Raw genomic sequence first — 22,409 nt, 5'->3', positions numbered from 1 at the left:
CCTACTGCTCCCTTCTTCCCTCCTACAAGGCTTGTCATCACCATCGATCACCACAATGCCTTCCTTGGCCCCCCCACCACCCCACTCCTCCCTCATCCCCTGCTCCACTGCTCCCTTGGTACGGCCGGAGCTAGTGTAGTGCTGCTTGGATTTCAACTCCAGAGAGAGAGAGAGTGTGTGTTTGTCTGTGTTAGCTTGACTCTCAGAGGGAGGAGAAACCCCACTTCTCTAGGATCAGGTATCCCGTACAGCCAGGCCTGTCTCTCTCTCTCTCTCTCTATCTCTCTCTCTGCTTAGCTCAGTCCTGGGCGGATTAATGGGTGCTCTGTGTGTGTGTGTTTGTGTGTGCATACGTGCATGCACTTGCGCTGTGTGTGTGTATGTGTGTGTGTGGGGGGGCTTAATCTTCTGTGATGATTTAATTTGCATGTTATGGCCTTTTGCACTCCCTGCATATTTTCTATGGTAAAGCTGCTCTTTCATCATTTCCCTCTCTCTGATTACACTACAGAGGGAGCTCAACTCTCCGTCCTCTCATCAACTGTGTGTGTGTGTGTTTGTGTCCAGTCAGTAACTGGAGCAGTTCACCAGGCAAGGCTGAGGGAGTGCCAGCGTTGCCTGTTAAAGGGACACACACACACACACACACACACACACACACACACACACGCACACACACACAATACACCCTTAGAACCTCCACCAAGAAGTGGCCATTAACTGTGAATGGGGTCAAAGGTAAAAACAGAAGAGCCGACAAGGAAAGGTGGATATTTCTGCGTCCCAAATCGCACCCTATTCCTATATAGTGCACTACTTTTGACCAGAGCTCTATGGGTCCTGGTCCAAAGTAGTGCACTATATACAAAATAGAGTGGCATTGGGGAGAGCCTATGTGTTAACAGGAGTTTTTAGAGTGTTCACTTTCTCTGTATAACGAGGGTGTATTGGTATCACATGTGTCATTAACATAGTATTAGTGTTGGAGCACTTAACCTAGTGTACGTTGAGTTGAGTAGAAATGTGGCTGAGGACAGGTCTACAGTACCATGTATGGTGAAGAACAATGTCTTTTTTGGTCAGAAATGATTGACACCTCTGTTTTCAATACCGTTCAATACCTCAACTTGCGAGGATCACGGCACTGAGCCTCTTTCTAAAATGTTTTATGAATTGGAGACCACATTGGGAGGGATCTTACACCATTCCTTCATACAGATTATTTTCAGATCCTTGAAATGCTTAATTTGTGTTTATGGACGGCCCTCTTCAATTCAAACCACAGGTTTTCAAAGGGGTTCAAGTCTAGAGACTGAGATGACCATTGCTAAATGTTGATTTTTTGGGGTGTATTAACCATTTCTTTGTGGATTTTGATGTGCGCTTGTGGCCAAGTTTCAAGAAGCAACCAGGTTTTTGGCTAAAATGCCCTGGTTCTGGGTAAAGTTCATGATGTTGTTGACCTTAACAAGGGCCCTAGGACCAGTGGAAGCAAAATAGCCCCATAACATCAAAGATATTTTACAGTAGGCATGAGGTTATTTTCTACTCATGCATTCGTACCGCTGGTTTACATGGCCAAGAAGCTCTATTTTCATGTCATCTGATCAAAGCACTGGTTCCAATCCAGCCCCCCCTCCCCAATCCACAGACACTATATCAAACCAGCTCCCCTCTGACCCCTGGGTGTTCTGAAATCTCACTAGTGATCAGCTTAGTGGTGCAGTCCACATACCGGGAATCTAACGGCCTGTAATCTGCAGGATGAAATGGGTAACAATAATCTAATAATCTACCACAGATTGAGATGGGTGACCTGGGTCTATGGCTTGCGTCCCAAATAGCACCCTATTCACTATAGAGTGCACTACTATTGACCAGGGCCCATAGGACGCAACCATCTATACACTACACGTGCAGTGTAGGGAAAGCAATCATCATTAATAACTCAACCTCAATCTTCTAAGTGATGCTTCCCAATTGGCTCCCTATTCCTTAAATAGTGCACTTCTTTTGACCAGAACCCTATGGGCCCTGATCAAAAGTAGTGCACTACATCGGGAATAGGGTGCCCTAGATCCACTGCACATCTGACTAAGGTAGGTAGGTCACTGCATCATCAGACAGTGCAGTACAACATACTCTCAATCTCAACCTTTGTGTTTATATTGTGTGTCCTACTCTGCTGTCGATCATACGAAAAGCATCATTAAAGCCATGTGTGTCCCAAAGTTGATGGGTTTATTGATCCCCTCCCCACAGGACAAAGAACGTAATTTCAATGTGGAACTTTGGGTAATAGTTGGTTGAGACATTGATCAATGCAATTTCAACCTTTATTCACCCACTCAAAAAGACAGCCAGAAGTTTGTTGAATTCCCAATGTGTTATCACTATGCTTTCAACCATCTAAAAGCACAACCAAATTCCAAAGGAAAAACAATGTCAAATTTTTTGGTTTATCCTCATGTGAGCCAGTTTCATCAAAGTGCTTGATGATTTTTGCAACTGCACTTGAGGAAACTTTCGAAGTTACTGAAGGTCAGTCAATCCGGAAAATGTAATGTCTTAAAGTAATGATAGACTGTCGTTTCTCTGTGCTTATTTAAGCTGTTCTTGCCATTATATGGACTTGGTATTTTACCAAATAGGGCTATCTTCTGTATACCACCCCTACCATGTCACAACACAACTGATTGGCTCAAAAACATTAATAAGGAAAGAAATTCCACAAATGAACTTTTAACAAGGCACATCTGTTAATTGAAATGCATTCTGGGTGACCACCTCACGAAGCTGGTTGAGAGAATTCCAAGAGTGTGCAAAGCTGTCATCAAGGCAATTGCTACTTTGAAGAATCTCAAATATAAAATATATTTTGATTTGTTTAACACTTTTTTGGTTACTACATGATTCCATATGTGTTATTTCATAGTTCTGATGTCTTCACTATTATTCTACAATATAGAAAATAGTACAAATAAAGAAAAAACCTTAAATGAGTAGGTGTATCCAAACTTTTGACTGGTACTGTATATATTGCACTACTTTCAGTATATAGGGAATAGGGTGCCATTTGCTATTCTCAGTCCACTCCCCTATTCTCAGTCCACTCCCCCATCATATTACGTTTACTTGTCTTGTCACGTTCACATTATAAAAAGTGAACACCAAATTTATGCAGTGACTGTAATTAACACTAGGTGGCGGTGACGGTCAAAATACCGTTTACCGACCTCGTAAAGATGGCAGCGCCCTTCACCCGTTTTGTGTTTGGAGGAAAGTAGGAGACTATCTATTACATTTTGTTATCATAGGTCAGACAACTGCGTGTAGCACAAACATGGACACAGATAGAAATACGAAGGTTTGAACAATCTGATGTTAAGCTTTCTTCAAACGACAAATTGTCAATTTTGCGATCCTGAGTGTCAGTAGGCTACTGAATGTAAACAATTGCTTATTGACCAGCCCTAAGATTCAATGACTATATTAAATAGTCAAGACCGCTTATACAAATTAATAACAGGACTGTCTGAAAAATCTAGCTATCAGTCATGTGACTTCATAAATCGTACCTGGTAGGCCTACTTTAGTTATCGTCAATAATTGATATGGAACGCAGTATTGGTGGAAAACTAAAGTAGCTTAATTTAACATTTAGAGATATAGCCATACAGGCTGTACTGTACTTTGAGGACCTAGTTCACTGCCTGCTGTATCTAATTTCTCTGTTCTGTACAGCTGGAGTTTGCAGTGCAGATGACATGTGACAGTTGTGCAGAGACAATCCAAGCTGCTGGAGGGAAAACCAGGCAGGTGCATTTTTACCTGTCCATTCCACCACTCAAATAATTGATTAGTGTAGTAGGCTACGAACTACACTTCTTCTACAGTGTGCACACACAACTCAATGTGAATTAGGGGCATTGCCCCTAGGCTGCATACCAATAGTAATACAGTAGAACAAATGATGAATGTTATTATTTACTTAGCAATTACTGTTACATCCTAGTGCAGTACATTGCAATTTAGTTAGCAATCCAGGGGCTGCTCTTGCTTTTGCTCAAATACTTAACACTGGAACGAAACCACAGGGCCCCTCCATGCATTCCAAGATTCATCCACTAAAAGCCATCTAAAGCATAGCCGGTCACATGGCAGCAGTAATCTCTCTTTTCCTTCATTCCTCATCTCTGTGTGTTCTCCTCATTGCTTTTCGCTCTCCCTGTTTTGGTTCCTCACCCTTTTCTTTCTTTCTCTTTTTTTTTCTGTTCCTCGTGCCCTCTTTCTCACCTCTCCTTTATTCTGAGTACCGGAGTGCGTCGGTGAGGATAGACGTGGGGAAGGAGGAGGTTCTGGTGGAAGCATCTCTGACGTCCCATGAGGTGCAGGGTCTCATAGGGAGCACAGGACGCAGGGCGGTACTCAAGGGCATTGGGGGTTCTTCATGATGCTCTCTGCGCTTTTAACGGACCTCTGAGACTATCACAGTGCAGGTGCATTTATACAGAGACTTGATTACACACAGGTGGATTGTATTTATCATCATTAGTCATTTAGGTCAACATTGGATCATTCAGAGATCCTCACTGAACTTCTGGAGAGAGTTTGCTGCACTGAAAGTAAAGGGCCTGAATAATTTTGCACGCCCAATTTTTCAGTTTTTGATTTGTTAAAAAAGTTTGAAATATCCAATAAATGTCGTTCCACTTCATGATTGTGTCCCACTTGTTGTTGATTCTTCACAAAAAAAATACAGTTTTATATCTTTATGTTTGAAGCCTGAAATGTGGCAAAAGGTCGCAAAGTTCAAGGGGGCCGAATACTTTCGCAAGGCACTGTACTTTCGGACATGTTGAATCCGTTTCGGACAGGGATGAAATTGTATATTACTTGCATTCATTGTCAAAAAAATCCACCTTTTTTTTTGTTTACGCAAAAAGACGAACAATTTGTGCGTTTTTGGTCGGACAGCCATCTCCGTTGTCATTCACCACTAAAAAGATGACTCTCATTGAAAAAGCATTGCCTCTATCCGAAATACTCCGAATACAAAATCCCAATGTGTCCACGGCCTATGGCGGGAGCAAAAGCCTGAGGGTGTGTGAATTACTTGGTGAATTCAGAATGCCTGAACACATTAACAGACTAATGTCCAATATTGAAGTTATTAGTAGGCCTAAATCACATGTGTATGGGGCAGCCTATGTGCATCTGTATTTGTGTATTCTACTATATGTGTAATGTGTGTCTACTCTTTATGTGTGAGTCTGTACTCTATGCAAATGTTTGTGTGTCTGTGTATCAGACTTGGGGGCGGCGGTAGCCATGATCGTTGGTAGTGGTCCTGTTCAGGGGGTGGTGCGGTTCCTGCAGCTGTCTGAGGAGCGCTGTTTGATCGACGGGACCTGGTGCCCACGGCCTCCACGTCCACGCGCTAGGAGATCTCCCACAGGACTGCCAGAGGTAGTGTGTGTGTGCGTCCTCAAAGTCGATTAAAGGAACCATTGGCTAGATCTGTCGCTCATGATATCACAGTTGCACCTGCTTGCCCCAGAGGATCATGGGAGCTGATAACTCATGTTTCTCTCTCTGTGTGTGTTTGTACAGCTGTGGAGAACACTATAACCCCTATGGGAGACAACATGGCGCCTCGCAGGACCCAGACAGGGTACAGTTTCCTTGCCTTCACTCAGAGTAGGTTACAATGCATAGTCCTGCTTCATTACCTTGTGAAACTGGGGTACTTTCTGAGATGTTATGCTCTCAGGAAGTAACTTTTTACTGTCTCAAAGAGATGATAGGATTGGTATTGACTGATATTGATTACACAGATATTGGTTAGAAAAAAAAATATTTGCCTTTTACCTTTTCTAACTGATCAAATGCTATTCATGGCTGTGCTATCCATATCCATAAATGTGTTTTCTTCCAGCATGTAGGTGATCTGTGGAATGTTGTGGTTGGACCAGACGGCCGAGCCTCATTCAGACCAAAGGACCCTCAGCTAAAGGTAACACACCTACTCCTTCTGATCTAAAACCTATGTATTTACATGGTACTTACACAGGCAAGTACAGTGTAATTATAGTGTAGACATTTAGTATAATGGTGTTTGGGGCATGCGCAATTTAAAGAAATTTACAACTAGACTCACTATGGAGATAAATGAGTAATCTAGAACGTTAATTCTAGGGTGAGGGCAGGTTTAGCCACAATTACATCCTGAGCACAGCACACTGGTCAGTTGTACCAACAACATTGACTGTGTCCTAATTGGCACCCTATTCCCCATTTAGTGCACTACTTTTGACCAGGGAAAAAGTAGTGCACTAAATCGGGAATACGGTGCCATTTGGGATGCAGGCATTGACAGTGTCCACTCTGACCCCTCCTCTGTCACTTCCTGCAGGTGTGGGATGTGATTGGTCGTTCTCTGGTGGTGGATGCTGGGGAGGATGACCTAGGAAGGGGTGGTCACCCCCTCTCCAAACTGACCAGGAACTCCAGGCAGAGGTGATCTCATGGTAGAGGAGAAATGAGGATAGCGGTTAGGTGGACTAACTGTAAGTCAGAGTTGTAGTTAATGAATTGTATTTGACCGTTTTAAAATACAATTCTATTGGTTATTGGAATTTCTCTTAGTGACAAGTGTTCTGTGTATATTCCTGTGTGACTCATGTGTCATGTTGCCTTCATTGTCTAGACTTTGCAGGTGCTGACCCTGTCAATGTATGTGTATCTATTGCTCCGTGCTCATTGGGTACAGACTGTCCTGTGGGATAATCGCTCGCTCTGCTGTCCTGTTCCAGAATGCCAAGCAGATCTGTGCGTGTGACGTGGTGACACTATGGGAGGAGAGGGACCGACCACTGGCTGGAACGAGCCGCAGCAAGACCACCACAGAGACACCTGCCGCTCACCTGTGATGCCAGATGCCTGGGTCATATTCATTAATGCACAATGTAGCAAAACGTTTTGCAACAAAAACAACATGAGATCTCATTGGACAAGTCCAGGTTATCCGTTCATCATGTGTTCTGTTTTTTGCCTAGTGAAAATTACCCTGAATGGTGAACATCACTGGCTGTCGTTGATGATGTTGCACACTGACTGAAACTGCACTGAGAGAGTGGGAGACAGGGAGAGTGGGGGAGTGAGGAGGAGGAGGAGAGATCAAAGACTTGTCTGTTCAGCAGTCATCTTCCTTTTTATTGAGATGTCATATCGAATTCTTCCGAGACCGGAACCTTTCATGACAGACTAAAGAAACACAACAGGAATAGGATGCATGTTCTTATTTCAAGCCAAAACATCCCATGCTGACTATTCTGTTGTAGTTGACTAATTTGAATAGTTTTGTAATATCAATGTGGACGTTGTCATTCTATGTTTGATTACAATTTTGATACTTATCTCAAGTGCTCTACTGTGTACATATCAGTACCTCCAAGGGAGATTGTGGTTTACCTCTCGAATGTTGTATGATTTATATCACAATCATTTTATCAAAATATGTGTAACCAGTGTTGTAGAGATTGTTTTGTTGTTGTTACTTTTCTCAGTCAGAATTGTAGTAAAAGGCACCAGTTGCCCTTCGGACTGAGTGAAACCTGTATATGAATTGATAAATGACTGACTTTTGTAATAAACCCTTTAAAAAAATAGCCTATCTGTTCAAATGTTATTGTGAAGAATTGGCGATCTAGTGTGGCAAGCCCCGAGCTTCCCCATTGGTGAAAAATGCGCGTCATTCTAAAAAACGGAAGCAGGCGCTACCATTTTGAAACACGACACTGCTTAGGTAAGTAAGATGTCTGTCCATCAATTTCATTTTATTTCTTTACAAACGATGGAAAATACACCAAACGACGATGCGTAGAAATATGAGGTTTTATCCGCGGAGAGCGGAAGAATCAACGAGACAAAAGAGGGAAAGCGGGTTGTCGTACCATTTACTAGATTTTCGCTCTCGCGGAATGTCCATTCCAGTGCGGAAAAATACTCTTATTGTAACGTTTCAACTGTAAAATTGTTTTGTAATGTCTCCAATCCAACACCATTCACTCGATACAATTTGCGTATTGTTTGTGTAATTGTGTAGATTGGGTTGATGATAAATGGCATCGAAATTGTTTGATCACATTTTCGCCGCGAGGTTTGTTCAGTTTCGGTTACACCAAGCAAAACATGAAATATCCCCGTCGATTACTGGTTTTAAATAAAAACTGGTTGCTCAGTCTTAACTGCGACTTTCGAAATCATGTAAACCCGCACCACATTTTTGTACAATTTCTGTAATATCGTGATCGATCGGGAGATTCCCAATGTTTCTAGCAAAACATTTTTTATTTTCTCTTGCTGCGTCATCAGAAAAATAAAATCGTTTCCATACGCGATGATCCATCATCTGAACTTTTTAAACTAACGTTACTGTAAATATAGGTGATCTCAGCGGATAGGCTACTATGTATCACTTTAGCATTTTCAGTATTCTATACATGTTGTGCTTGGTATGTACAGAGAACAGAAACGTCACTCTGGTGGTGTCAAGTTCCTTATTTTTTTGTTGCTCTTCGATCGCTTTAATAATGGAACACTAGTCACTTTAATGTTTATGTACTATTTTAATGTTTCTACTGTATTTTAGTCAGTGCCGCTCCGACATTGCATTTCCTAATATTTCTTAATTCCATTATTTTACTTTTTAGATTTGTGTGAATTGTTAGATACTACTGCGGTGTTGGAGCTAGGAACACAAGCATTTCGCTACACCCGCCATAACATCCGCTGAATATGCGTATGTGACCAATACAATTTGATTTGATCTTCAGCTAGCATAGCATCTGGCCCAGGCTAAGCTGTTGACAAACCTATAGGGCTTCTTGACCTGTAGGAAGTGAGGTCAACTTGTTGCTTGCGACTAGAATAGGCAACATAACCACGGTTCTATGGTGTCATCCATAGAATAACATATTATATAACTCGATATGGTGTCTTCAATCTGACATTCATGCCTTTGTAGTTATTGTGCATGGTGGTCAACTGTCAAATCTCTTGACACATTTCCTTCCCCTCTTCTCCTGTGGTTTCATTCGTTTACTCATCTCTTGCTTTCTCCCTCTGAATGGTTGTAATTTGTTTTCTCCAGTGACCGCCGTGGACTAGAGCAACAAGTTGAAGTTCAGGAAAGTTGTCTTCAGTATGTTCACTTGTCTGCTCTCTCCCTCCCTTGTGTGTGTGTGCCTCTGTTTGTCTGTCTTTCTGCCTGCATCTCATGTGTGCGCCTGCATCGGTGTGTCCCCAGCGCCACAATGGACAAGAGCAACACGGTGAAGCTCTTCGTGGGCAACCTGGCTCTGGACACCACCCAGGAGGAGCTGTCGGCCATCTTTGAGTCGTATGGCCAGGTGGTCAGCTGCAGCGTTCTCCGACAGTTCGCCTTCGTACACCTACAGGTAGGTTATAGATATCCCATAGGGAGGACTAAGGCATGTCCCAATTCTCCTAGAGTGTATATTTGGTTGCACACACTGTTCTTTATAGCCTTAGCAATGGTCTTAACTCCATCTAGGCAAAGTTTACACCAAACAATCCTATGTTTTTAAACCCATGATGGGGAGGGAACTCCAGAACTGTGTGTTGGTTGTTACTTTGTAAGCTACATTGAGTCCATACGGTACAACATTAATTTCCTTATTGGGTGTTTCTCACATTGTTTTCTAATGTAACATTCAAATCTAAAGATCTAAAATGACTATTATTTAGGTAACCTTTTGAAATGCAATCTAATGTAATGTACTCCCCAGGGCGAGGGGGCTGCAGAGCGGGCCATCAGTGAGCTGAACGGCAGGGAGTTCCGTGGGAGGAACCTGGTGGTGGAGGAGTCCCGGGGCAGACCGCTCCACTCCACCAAGGTGTTTGTGGGCAACCTGTCGGGCATGTGCACCACTGAGGACCTCCAGGAGCTCTTCCAGACCTTCGGCAAAGTACTGGAGTGCGACAAGGTCAAAGGTGAGTCTCGTCCCTTCTCATGGAGGATGGTGCTGTCTGGTACGAAGAACTTGCACCTCAAATGTTCTACTGCTGAAGGAAGTACCGTACCTCTTATAGAATATTGGCTGTAATATGTGTACTAGCAACTAAATATAAAGAGTTCCAGCACCCAGAATGAGTACCGGCACCTATTTCAGTGCACTTCAAGCACCGTGTACCATTGATAGCTAGTTAAGATCCAAGGTATTCTTAGCTGTTTAGGGCTTCTTCATTATGCAACTTGAATTAGTCAGGTACGGTCTGTGTATAATTGTATAGAGCAATAAGAAATGTGTGTATAGAGCGTTAAGGTGTGTGTGTGTGGCATGCCCGGTGTGGTTCTAACTGGTGTCCCTGCGCTCAATGACAGCCAGGCTCTCCTCTTCTGCAGGATACGCCTTTGTGCACATGGAGAATAAGGAGGAGGCTCTACAGGCCATCGAGGCCCTCCACGGCACCTCCTTCAAGGGACGCCCGCTCTCCGTGGAGCTCTCCAAGGTGCTGTAGCACGATGCCCTGACATAGAAATAGAATGGGGAAAGGGATAGATGGGTGGACCGGTGGCCATTTTGAGTGGACCCGTGAGGGTGCGGCCAAATTGCTGTGGTCTGAAGGGCTATTTCTGTTCTAGTGATTGTATTTCTATGTGTACTACAGTACCCAACGCTCTGCATTGTATATCTGGTTCTATCTAAGTAAAGATGCCCCTGAAGCTAACGGGATTGTGTCTTGTCTATTTATCCTTACAGGTACAGCCCTCTAAGCAAACCCCCACCGGGAAGATCCCCTGTGTGAGCTGTGGGAAGCAGGGCCACTATGCTGGGGAGTGCCCTGTAGGGAAGCCCTCTCTGGAACAGTACCAGAGCCAGGCAGCTGTGTTAGCTGCAGCCGCCGCCGCCGCAGCCGGCCTCCCCCTCCAGGTCCAGCAGAGCGTCCACAACTCTGTCTACAACACCTCGACCTTTGACCCCACTTACGCGGCGCTGACGGGCCACACCGCCGGCACGCGGACGGACGGCAACCCCGTCAACCAGGCAGTGTACGGTGCCCTGGCGACGCAGGTCTACGGCGCCAACGTGGCCAATCAGCTCTACGGAGTCCAGGCAGCAAATCAGGCGGCGGCGTTGACGCAGGCGGGCGCCACGCAGGTGTACGCCAGGTCCATGAACCCCAGCCACGCCGCCCTCTACAGTCAGCTCAGTCAGATCGCTGCCAGCCCCGCCGCTGCCTACTCCACACCCGTCTACGCGCATGCCATGGCCAACCACCACCACCACCCAGGGGCCGTGTACCTGGCAGCCCCTGGCGTAGAGATGCCTACGACCGCTGCTGCCATCAACCAGGCCTACGCCTTGGCACCGGCGCTCTATGGCGGCGCCCAGCATGCCTACGGTCACATGGGGATGGGAGCCATGAGCGTGTCGGCGGACCCGTCGGCGGCCATTTTTGAGGCGGCGAGGGTGCAGCACTACTTCGCCCAGGGACAGCAGGTTCTGGCCGAGCAGCAGAATGCGGCGGCGGCCCAAGCGGCAAAGTCCGGGGAAAGGGACCGGAGTCCCCTGAGGCGCTCGGCGGGGTCCCTGCTGCCCGACCCGGTCATGAAGCCCTTCATGTATCAGAGAGCGCCCAAGCAACGCCGGCCGCTGCTCCCCACCCCCGCTGGGCGAGCTGCAGAGGAGGAAGCGGAGGCTGCGGAGGACCCCATGACTAGGTACTAGCACTTTCTCCTTATCAAATCCTATTTGACCCTCATTCACAATTTAGTTGACTTTACGCTCTATGGGGTGTATCCAGATTTCCACTTTAAGTAACAATTTAGTGTCCCATTGACGTCAGTGCAGGACTGAGTAAAATTTGATTTCAGTAGAGATTTGTATTCTCCCCAATGGTTGTAGGAATGTTTAATCCTCTCTGATCCTCCCCAATGCATTGCACTCGACACCATAAACACTCCTTTCTCAGTACATTACCCTCTTACTACAAACCTTCGTCTGTTTTCAGGCTTTGGGAGTGGAAGTGGGCATACAGAACTAGTCAAATGTTTGGACACACATAGTCATTCAAGGGTTTCTCTTTAGTTTTACTATTTTCTACATTGTAGAATAATAGTGAAGACCTCAACTATGAAATAACACATGGAATCAGGTAGTAACCAAAAAAAGTGTTAAACAAATCAAAATATATTTTATATTTGAGATTCTTCAAAGTAGCCACCATTTGCCTTGATGACAGCTTTGTACACTCCTGGCTTTCTCTCAACCAGCTTCATAGGGAATGCTTTTCCAACAGTCTTGAAGGAGTTCTCACATCCTGAGCACTTGTTGGATGCTTTTCCTTCACTCTGCGGTCCAAACCATCTCAATTGGGTTGAGGTTGGGTGATTGTGGATGCCAGGTCATCTGATGCAGCACTCCATCGCTCTCCTTCTTGTGTCATTGTCCTGTTGAAAAATAAATTATAGTCCTACGAAGCTCAAACCAGATGGGATGGTGTATCGCTGCAGAATGCTGTGGTAGCCATGCTGGTTAAGTGTGCCTTGAATTCTAAATAAATCAGACAGCACCATCCCACCTCCTCCATGCTTCACGGTGGGAACCACGCATGCGGAAATCTTCCGTTTACCTACTCTGTGTTTCACAAAGACCCGGCGGTTGGAACCAAAAATCTCAAATTTGGACTCATCAGACCAAAGGACAGATTTCCACCGGTCTAATGTCCATTGCTCGTGTTTCTTGGCCCAAGCAAGTCTCTTTTTCTTATTGGTGTCCTTTAGTAGTGGTTTCTTTGCAGCAATTCGACCATGAAGGCCTGATTCACGCAGTCTCCTCTGAACAGTTGATGTTGAGATGTGCCTGTTACATGAACTCTGAAGCATTTTATTTGTGTTGCAATTTCTGAGGCTGGTAACTCGAATGAACTTATCCTCTGCAGCAGAGGTAACTCTGGGTCTTCCTTTCCTGTGGCGGTCCTCATGAGAGCCAGTTTCATCATAGCGCTTAATTGTTTTTGCGACAGCGCTTGAGGAAACTTTTAACGTTCTTGACATTTTCCGTATTGACGGACCGCCATGTCTTAAAGTAATGATGGAATGTCGTTTGTCTTTGCTTATTTAAGCTGTTCTTGACATAATATGGACTTGGTCTTTTATAAATTAGGGCGTTCTTCTGTATACCACCCCTACCATGTCACAACTGACATGGTAAGAATGTCAGTTGACACATTAAGAAGGAAAGAAATTCCACAAATTAACTTTTAACAAGGCCCACCCGCTAGTTGGAATGCATTCCAGGTGACTACCTCATGAAGCTGGTTGAGAGAATACCAAGAGTGTGCAAAGCTGTCATCAGGGCAAAGGCTTGCTACTTTGAACAATCTCAAATATAAAATATATTTTATTTGTTTAGCACTTCTTTAGTTACTACATGAATCCATATGTGTTATTTCATTGTTTTGATGTCTACAATGTAGAAATGAGTAAATACATTTTAAAAACCCTGGTATGAGTATGTGTCCGAACTTTTGACTTGTCCTGTACGTAATTGTTCAATACATTAGCCTTCATTGCAATCAAAGACTCGCTTTACCCCTTGTGCATTTTCTGAAAGCCTGTTCTTTTTGTGTGAAAATACTTCTATTCCCTGCTAGTAGATGATCTGAAACACTCTCTGTCTCCCTCCCTCCGTGTGTATCTTAGAGACCAGTGTCAACAGTACGCTGAGTACTACCAACAACAGCACCAACAGTACCAGCAGCTCCAGCAGCTACAGTAATTAGGCAAATCCTAATTTCCATTTTAAGTCGACTCTTCACTTAGTCTCACATTTACATCAATGCGTGGCTCAGTGACATTTGACTTCTGTGGAAGTTAGGGCCCCAATGGTTTTAGGAGCACTTAACTCATCTCTCTCCTTGTTGAATCCTCTCTGACATTTCCCAGTGTACTGCACTCTCTCTCCTTTTCCACTACATGACCCCTCCTGATGTTCAGACTTCAGGAGTGGTAGTGGACATACGCTTATCCAAATTGCTCAATACGTTATTCTTCATTGCCGTCAGAGGCTTGTTTTAATTTAACCAACCCCTTGCACATTCTCTGAAAGCCTGTTCCCTACTGGTACATGATCTAAAATCTGTCCCCCCTCCCTCCCTCCGTGTGTATCTTAGAGAGCAGTACCAACAGTATGCTGAGTACTACCAACAGCAACACCAACAGTACCAGCAGCTGCAGCAGTTACAGTACGCTACCTACCCTACCTACCGCCCCCCGAAAAGACTCTGTACCCCCACTTGAAACCTTGTGTGTAAAAGACTAATATACAATCCCTAGTATATAATCCAAAACCCTCTTGTCTGTCTGTCTCCCTCCCCCCTCCTTTCCTCTTTTTCCCCCTCCCGCTCCTAACTTCCCTCCCTCTTTACTCCTTTTTCTCCTTCCCTCTGTCCGTTCCTTTCTCCCCCTCTACCCCCCCTCCATTCCCCTTCCTCCTTTCTCTCTCCTCTCCCCCAGGTACTATGCAGAGTATTACCAGCAGTACCAACAGTACCAGCAACTCCAGCAGTACCAGCAACTCCAACAGCTCCAGTACGCCTACCCACCTCCCAACCACCACGCCATGGCCGCCATCCCTGCCCACGCCATTGCGGGCCACGCCCACCACCACGGCCAGCCCGGTCACGTCACGGCGCTGGACTCCGCCCTCAGGCCAGTGGTGCCCGCCTCCGCTATGGTGGCAGTGCCCAGAGTGTATGAGTCGCCGCTGCCGCCGCCACCGAACCGCAAGGAGGCCGTCCTCCGCCGAGCCCCCGAACTCTCCCTTCACACGCCTGAGCCCCCGTTCCGATAGTCCACACCTCCCTCGCTCACACCTCCTCTGCCACCCCACCGCACACAACCCGTATACCACCCTCGTACCCTTCCTTTCTCTCAGCGGCTGTGTGTATCTGTGTGTGGAGGTATATATATCTGTGTGTCTCTGGATGTGTATCTGTGTGAGGATTAGTGTTTTGTGTGTGGAGTTGGTTTGGTATTAGTTTTTACTATAGTCAATGGATAAACACCCAAGCATCTAAACCCCAACCGTGGTCCTGATACCACACACACAGTGCAGTGAAAAGGGGGAAAATGAGCTCTTACCCGCCACATACCGTTGGCTTATTTTTAGTAGGGATTTCTATTGCCTTTTAAAGTGTGAGAAATAGACTGAGAACCGGCATACATTTTCATTGCCTTCAAGAGTGATGATTTACAGTGTAAAGGCCAACATATGAGGGTTCTCGAGGATTCAGTGAGTTAGCTAATCTCTCCCACTAGTTCAACAGAAATATTTCTAGCTTTTATTTTAACGATATGAATGTATTGAAACTGCACTGTGGTTTGTTGTGAAGGTCCAGGGTTGGAGGGGGTCTGTGTGTCTTGCATGCGTCGGAACTGTGGTGTGAGAGAGCGAGAGAGATGTTGGCTTTCTGTTTCAATGTAATTCACACTGTCCGGTTCCCTCACTAGTGCCACCCTAGGGGACGCGAGGGCACAGACCACAGCCACACTATTATTTTAGAACTACATTCTACCTACCCAGCCTCATCCCCTCCCCTCACCCCGCTGCAACCAGAACACTGAAAGACACTGCTACATTTCTGCCCTCTTTTACTCCCATCTATACCTTAGCCTGGTTAAACCAGATTGAATGCTGTGCTCACCACTGAAACAATGGAGGATTCCACATTGTCAGGTTTCACCAGGCTATCTATACCTACCTCTGACGATGAGATAGGATTGAGATTAGCTGGTTAGAATATGAATTGTCTGCTTTCTATCCATCCAGTATATACATTGGTGTCAGTTGCAGGGTTGGCATCCATTCCATTTGAATTCAAATCAGTCAATTTACTTCCTGAAATGGAATGGACCCCAACCCTGGTCAGGAGTTTGGAGAATGCCACATTTTAGTGACTAAGATGATGTACTATACTAATAGTGTCTTGCTGCATCAGTGTATTTTGAGGCCTTTCGAAGTATGTTAGTTTTTTTTTGTAAGTGGTTGTGGGGTCGACGTGTACATTCTAACCCCTCAGATCATGTAGGTATGAACTGTTTGGTGGATTTATAAGCAAGTCAACGTTTTAGACTTTTTAGCTAGAGAACCATGCGTTTCGGTGAGCTTAACGTTGTGCCTGAGCATTGCGTGAAGTGCATTTAGTGGAGGGAATAGCTCCTGTTTTTGAAGTGCTTTTTTTCTAATGGCAGTCTTTTAAAAATGTAAATGTAAAAAAAAAATCTGAGGTGGAGGGTTAACGGGTTAAGATAATGTGACGTGATAATTTTTTTTTTTTTTGTGGTGCGGTGACCTTCGCACCGATGGAATGATGACAGGTGGAGCAGTATCTTTCAGTCGCCCGCCCCCGACGTGTCCGTGCACCCCCGTTGTAAGACGACTCACTACCCCCGTACCCCACTGCCCTTTCGCCTTGTGGTTGTAGTGATGTAGCTTTTTATGTTGCATATTCTCTCTCCGTCTCTCATATATACCAACGCACACACGGTTGCATCTCCTTTGAAATCTCGATGGTTACAACAAAAAAAAGTATTTTTTATTCTTATTGCTTGCCTTGTGTCTGACCATGTTTTTTTTTATTTTGCCTTTTTTTTGTCTTTTAAAAAAAATAAACAATTAAACCGGCATGCTTTTTAATATGTACACTATACATGCCCACCATTTTTTAAATAAAGAATGTTTCTGACTAGTGGAGGGGGGGGGGGGGGCCCTGAGCGTTTCAGATGTTTTTATTTTTTTGTATGTTCACTCCTTCCTGTTTCTCCTTGTTGTAATGACCAGACCCATGTGACTGGGGACCAGGGTGGCAGAGAAAATGAGGAGTAGCGTCAGTGTGTGCTTCCCCCCCTAGTCTGCCTCGGTGGATGGGGTAAGTCTAGTCTGGGGTCGGCCTCTCTTCCCAGCCTCACTTGAACTCTGTAGGACTACAGCACAGACAGGCTCCGGGTGTGTCCCAATAATATCTTTTTTTTTTTTTTTTTCCAAATGTGCACTTGTTCACATCCCTTCACTAATTTGAGAGGAAATGACTTGTATAAGAAATATGATGGAAACACCCTCTAGCCCATGCATCCACTAATCCAATGCGATTTAGATGTGTAAGAAGTAGTGAACGAGTGTACACTTCAGGAAGAAAGGGATCATTGGGACATAACCCCTCACTGGTATCCCAACAAGGCTACTGTTATCATGCGCTCATGTCTGAAAACCGTTTCCATGATCTCTGATCTTTTTTGATTGCCGCTTTGTGTTGATTTTATAACATTTTAATTGCAGATTCAATGTTGAACCGAGTAGCCCACATTACTCTTTTGCCGATGATTCCTTGTTTACCAATGGCGGACACACACACACAGCATCTGAGAGCTGGGGAGAGGCACGCAGATAGAATGGCTCCATCTGTAGCATTTTGATCTGTTGGGCTTGCTCCTACCCAACCACAACACCCAACAATGTCTGTCTCCAGTGACTTCTGTTCTAGACGTGCATGTGTCACTGTGCTCTATATCCAAAGCCCTGTACATACCGACTAACTATGTCAACTGAAATAGGTCCCCGGCCGTCCAGACACAGCCAAGCGTGTGAGGTGAGAGGGGGAAGACAATAAACGTCGCGCAGGCAAATGGGAAGTGGGAACTCAATCTACTCCACCAAGGTAATGAAACAAAGCACCCCCCCCCCCCCCCCTCTCTGACTGTGCTTTGACCAAACTCCCATCACCACCACCCCTCCGTAGCTCCCCACTCACCTGCGTTGACATTGCCAAAGCCGGGGGGCTTATCTTGGGGAGGGATCACTGCTCACTGCTGCTGTGATGTCTCCTACTAGACTTCCAGTGAATTGTCCCGTCTCTCGCCTTGCAGCACCTACATTTGGACTGTTCCGTCAGTCTCTCTCTGTCGTGCTGGTGTGTGTGTGTTAGGGCGAGAGATTCTGTGCTTGTGCTTTACTTTTTGTGTGTGACTACATGTTTTAATAGAGTGAGCCAGTGTGTGGTGTCGTTGGTGTGTTGAGGCTTGGCACATTTGGATCTCCTGCCCCCGCTAGTGACTCCTACACCGCCGTATTCGCCACCCCTCCTCCCAACCCATCCCTCTGTGCCTGTCCGCCGTACACAACGCTTTCCGCTTCCACCGCTGCCATCTTGGATCTAGGCTGGGTTCTGTGGCTCTAGCTGCGGATCAGCTGGCCACACCCACCCCTGGGTATGGCTGTAGCTATAGAGACCTAGTGAATGACAATGGACACAGTGTATGGTGGCCTAGTGGGATCGCTTGGCTGGTAAGTATTACCAGCAACGGTAGAGAAAGCGAGACACCCCACTCCCTAATTTTTTTTCTTCTAATCGAGGCAGGCCCACTCTGGTCTACTGATTGCCCCTGGGGGGGGGGAGGGTTTCCCAGGCCAAGAAATCTCACTGGCTCATTTCTTTCTGGTTGGTCGGGGCAAGTGAGAGGGGGACAATAAATAAACTAAAGGCAGTTGTTCCCTTTCTCACATGCCAGACATTGGCCGCGTGCCTCTGCACAGGCGTTCATGATGCATACCTTATCCTACAACGCCTGGATAGGTAATGTGATTAGCTGATACTTGAATTATGTTATAGCAATCAGTCAGTCGATGACGTGGCACGCAAACATCGGTTGATGCATGCAAGGGAATGCAACCTATATGGAGGAACTGAGCTCGTGCGGGAAAAGCATGCTCACGCGAGAGATGAAAAATCCCACTTACACAAACAGGAACCCTTGACCATTACTGTAAAATGGTTAACGGCCAAAGTCAACTCTTGTTTATCCACCATCTTTGGTATTCATAAAACAGACTTTGTAGGGAGAGTTTTTGCTTTGCAAAAACTGTGATGATGGGTTTGCCATGATTGTATGGGGGTTAATCACTGTTCACTACCAACACCACCAGCTCCTTGCAGTTTAATCAATAAATTCAAGACTGTCTAATAAAGCCAATAAATTAACCTCCCTCTGAAGAATAACATTCATGTTTTTTTTAACACAGAGTTAAAAAATGGCCCTATCAAAAATGTCCTATAAGACAGACGAGCCCAGTAAGGGTTAACTACCTGCAGATTCACTGCAATCTCAGGACTCTTATAGGATTTCTTTGGTACGGGACCATTTCTCTTCACTTCAACCTGCTGTACTTGTTTGTTGTTCTGTATAAATGTGTGTATCTGTTAAGAATCTCCCTCTGTTAGGATGGCTCAACACACACACTTGTCCCCCAACATGTTCACTGGGCAGCCGAGAGGTGCGTTGCTGGCGGCGGGCAGAGACTTGACAGGGAGAGGGCGTGGTCTTCCTGTCTCTCTCTGCTTAACCACTGAAAAGAATGAAGGATGGATAAATGGATGGAAGGAAGCTGCGTTGGTAATGTAGGGATCTCTGGCTCTGATCCCTGCCTGTTCCCTTAAACCCATTCTGTCCTGAAAGGTTCACCACCAATCTCTCCTCTGAGCATTCAAACTACAGTATTGCACCGGCACAAAATGGACTAACTCAAATAACTAATCAGGATGTGCCCCCCCCACACACACACACACACACATAGTCCCCTTTTCCTCTCAGACGTGGATGTGTGGAGTCTGACTCTAGTGCTTGAGCAAATGCAGTCAGCCTTGTATTTCTGAATTCCCCCTGGCCTGCTCCCTATTAGCTCACACTGACTGGTAACCATATGGCTGCAGCCTTTCATCACTGCTCCTGTCCTGCTCTACCTCGCGCTGCACAACACAGGACAGGAAAGCCAGAAATGCTGCCTTACCAATAGAATCTCAATTCCAAATTTCGCCCCTCTTTCCTGAAATGTGCGCTTGTCCACTCCCCCTCAAGGAAGTGTGTGTGGGGGGGGGGGGGGGGGGGAGCATTGGATTGTTCTAGACAGTATACCGTATATCTAATACCAATCTCAATATTTTCATGGAGTGAACGAGTGCACACTTCAAGGAGATCGGGGAGAATTGGAATTGGGCCACAGTTTTGCCCCCAGGGTAGTTGCCAGTCCACTGTCTATCACACTTAACATTGCTGCCCAAATACTACCTAGTCACATCAAATATTATATCCTCACATGCAAGGACTAAGTTGACTTAATTAAGAATCTGGGGCAAGTCAAGTGTAGTTACAGTGTAATGGTGTGCGATTTCATCTGGTTAAGGAAGATACTATTTATAGTCCAACGATATAAAGGCAACCTAATGTAAACTGTTACCTCAATTGTTATCTAATAGCTATGTTCTTATAGTCTGAGTTATTGGAGGAGACATGTTTTAGGGAGAAAGAGCATCGTCGTATGCCGAACTGGATTGTTAAGGTGATGTTTTTGCAAATATCAATGTTGAGTAATTTGGTACTTCAAGTGCATTTACAGGAAAAAACAAGTGCAAATAATCAGCATGCTTGAAGGAGATGAAGGGGGACATTTTAATGGTGCAAAATAGTTCAAAGACGCCAGAAAATATTGTAAAACTCATAATCCAGCAGTGTTATACATTTTTTGTTTCAACAATGTGCATTATAAAAGTGATTATTTAACTAGAGTTTAGTATGCGGAGCAATGCATGAATAAGGCCCTTTTTATAACACACAATGCTTGAGAAGTCTAATTTAATCACAATGCCAGATTGAGTTTTTGTTTTTGCACGACTTTGCACCATGAAAATGTCTCCTTAAATGTATTATGACAATGAATAAGCACATTTCATATACTTATGTATAGTCCTTGCATTGCTTATGTCTCGAGGTACTGTACCGTCTGCATGGTTGTACCAAATAAATTATTTTAAAATCAACTTTTAAATTTTCTCATTAAACATAATTAGGCTCATTTTAAAAGTTTATAGCACAAATATGGTAATAAAGCAGTGCTATACACCTTTTTATGCTATTTTTGTGATAAAAAAAAAAATGTAATACTGTAGGCCTAGATCACTTTGTTTGAATGTATTATGCTGTTTCGCCTACTGACATTTTTCATCGGAGCTGTCACTGGTGTATCAGCCAAATATTGCGAAGTCAACTGCCTTCAGCTGTTCTTTGATTTCTACCTCCGAGTCACAGCACTTTATATAGGCCTTGTCATGTCAATGTGCCATCTGGATATGTGACCTTCAGAGTACTACAGAGGCTAGGCCAGCCTTTTTCAAACCTCACGGGAACCCCAGAGACGTTTCATAATTTTTGTTGTAGCCCTGAACCAACACACTTGACTCAAATAGTCTAGGGCTTGATGATTAGTTGACACTTTAAATCAGGTGTGCTAGATCTGGAATAGTTCAAACACGTGGAAAAGCTGGGGCTCCAAGATGAGAGGTTTGAGAAAGGATGAAAAAAGCCTATCCCTGCGAGTTTCCAGGATTCATACTGTCATCTTCCCGACAATTATCCTAAAATGTACTGTGTCAGTATAATTCTTAATGACACATGTATCTTAAAATAAGATGTCGTTGTAAGGACATTCAAGTTATCCGAGGTCTGTATTGTTTATCATTGTAGTCAGTGTGAGGGGTATATAGACTACAGCCTGAGAATAGAGGCGCACCAGAGGCAACAGGTGCTGTTCACAAGCTGAAGTTTACAATCTCCTTCAGTAAGGGGTGTGATTGACGTCTCCATCCTCCTCTCTCAAGCCTCCCTGCCCCGGCATAGGTCAACTCTCCAACCACAACCCCACCCATCGCACCTTTTTAGGGTCAGACCCTGACACCAGCACGCCCGGGTTCTCATACTTATTGGGGTGCGGTCACGTGTTCTACTTTTGACCAGGAAAGTAGCACCGACCAAGCAGAGTTTCTGGTAGTGGGAGCTGCACCTCTGCCGCAGTCTGTACTCTGTCGCCGCATCTCTTGTTTCTGCTGACCAGCACACTTGACAGACAGCGAGTCCTCAAGCCCAGGAAGGGTTTCATCTGCTATCTACAAGGCTTAGAGTGCGCATAAACCTCGTTTCTTTTCTATATAATCAGAGGGGGTACTAGAAACCCTAGACGGCATTATGATGGCTGTCGAACCCCAAGCGCAATATAACACCTCGTATATGATGAGCGAGGAGCATCAGTATATGTCTCCGGAGGATGAGTGGGACAGGGACCTACTGCTGGACCCCGCCTGGGAGAAACAGCAGAGAAAGGTACGTTCGGTGCCGGACTGGGAGTAAGTCAAGTCAAAAGTGGCAGCGTGACGGTGAAATGTTGTCTAGAGCGGCTCGTTGTGCACTACGGACATTTGTGCGTCTGGCTGGAGTCCAGCCATCCCGTTGTATGTTTTATGAGTGCCCAGAATCAAATGGTTGACAGTTACTAAAA

The 22,409-nt window shown here is 45.1% G+C and overlaps 2 protein-coding genes and 1 pseudogene across 15 annotated transcripts in view; all 3 read left to right on the top strand.

Annotated features, from left to right (window-relative positions):
- Positions 1-4,358: 4,358 nt before the first annotated feature.
- On the top strand, positions 4,359-7,664 carry LOC110500844 (copper chaperone for superoxide dismutase-like; annotated as a pseudogene). Its single transcript, XR_016490295.1, has 6 exons — positions 4,359-4,499; positions 5,312-5,469; positions 5,614-5,674; positions 5,939-6,016; positions 6,416-6,519; positions 6,816-7,664. The product of XR_016490295.1 is annotated as a copper chaperone for superoxide dismutase-like (transcript).
- Positions 7,665-7,671: 7 nt separating this feature from the next.
- Positions 7,672-20,898, top strand: LOC110500447 (uncharacterized). Of its 13 annotated transcripts, XR_016490293.1 has the most exons (10): positions 7,672-7,807; positions 9,311-9,461; positions 9,813-10,017; positions 10,409-10,536; positions 10,788-11,749; positions 14,203-14,274; positions 14,546-14,991; positions 16,872-16,959; positions 17,642-17,745; positions 19,306-20,898. XR_016490293.1 is itself a non-coding variant. In XM_090214534.1 (7 exons), exons 2-7 carry the CDS (start codon positions 9,318-9,320, stop codon positions 14,880-14,882), a joined length of 1,848 nt encoding a protein of 615 aa, XP_090070660.1. In that variant the 5' UTR covers positions 7,672-7,807; positions 9,311-9,317; the 3' UTR covers positions 14,883-16,715. The 13 variants fall into 13 exon arrangements, 11 of the variants coding, with proteins under 11 accessions (XP_090070660.1, XP_090070664.1, XP_090070662.1 ...); XR_016490294.1 differs by lacking the exon at positions 14,203-14,274; XM_090214534.1 differs by lacking the exons at positions 16,872-16,959; positions 17,642-17,745; positions 19,306-20,898 and having other exon boundaries at positions 14,546-16,715.
- Positions 20,899-21,884: 986 nt separating this feature from the next.
- The window catches only part of LOC110500446 (alpha-actinin-3), a 30,547-nt gene continuing 30,022 nt past the window's right edge, over positions 21,885-22,409 (top strand). Inside the window, exon 1 of the mRNA XM_090214532.1 lies at positions 21,885-22,234. Within this exon, the coding sequence (XP_090070658.1) occupies positions 22,100-22,234 (135 nt within the window). The 5' untranslated portion in view covers positions 21,885-22,099. The remainder of the gene's footprint in view (positions 22,235-22,409) is intronic.

This window comes from Oncorhynchus mykiss, chromosome 21, assembly GCF_057628025.1.
Source record: "Oncorhynchus mykiss isolate SJ-2025 chromosome 21, ASM5762802v1, whole genome shotgun sequence".
Classification (NCBI taxonomy): domain Eukaryota; kingdom Metazoa; phylum Chordata; class Actinopteri; order Salmoniformes; family Salmonidae; genus Oncorhynchus; species Oncorhynchus mykiss.
The sequence above is the reverse complement of the archived record's forward strand: the minus strand, read 5'-3'. Positions and strand labels throughout refer to the sequence as shown.

Bases quoted from the DNA above. Each gene is read 5' to 3' on its own strand.
- LOC110500447 (XM_090214534.1), top strand. From the start codon at position 9,318: ATGGACAAGAGCAACACGGTGAAGCTCTTCGTGGGCAACCTGGCTCTG. The intron at 9,462-9,812 runs GTAGGTTATAGA...TGTACTCCCCAG, and splicing joins TCGCCTTCGTACACCTACAG to GGCGAGGGGGCTGCAGAGCG. The intron at 14,275-14,545 runs GTACGCTACCTA...CCTCTCCCCCAG, and splicing joins CAGCAGCTGCAGCAGTTACA to GTACTATGCAGAGTATTACC.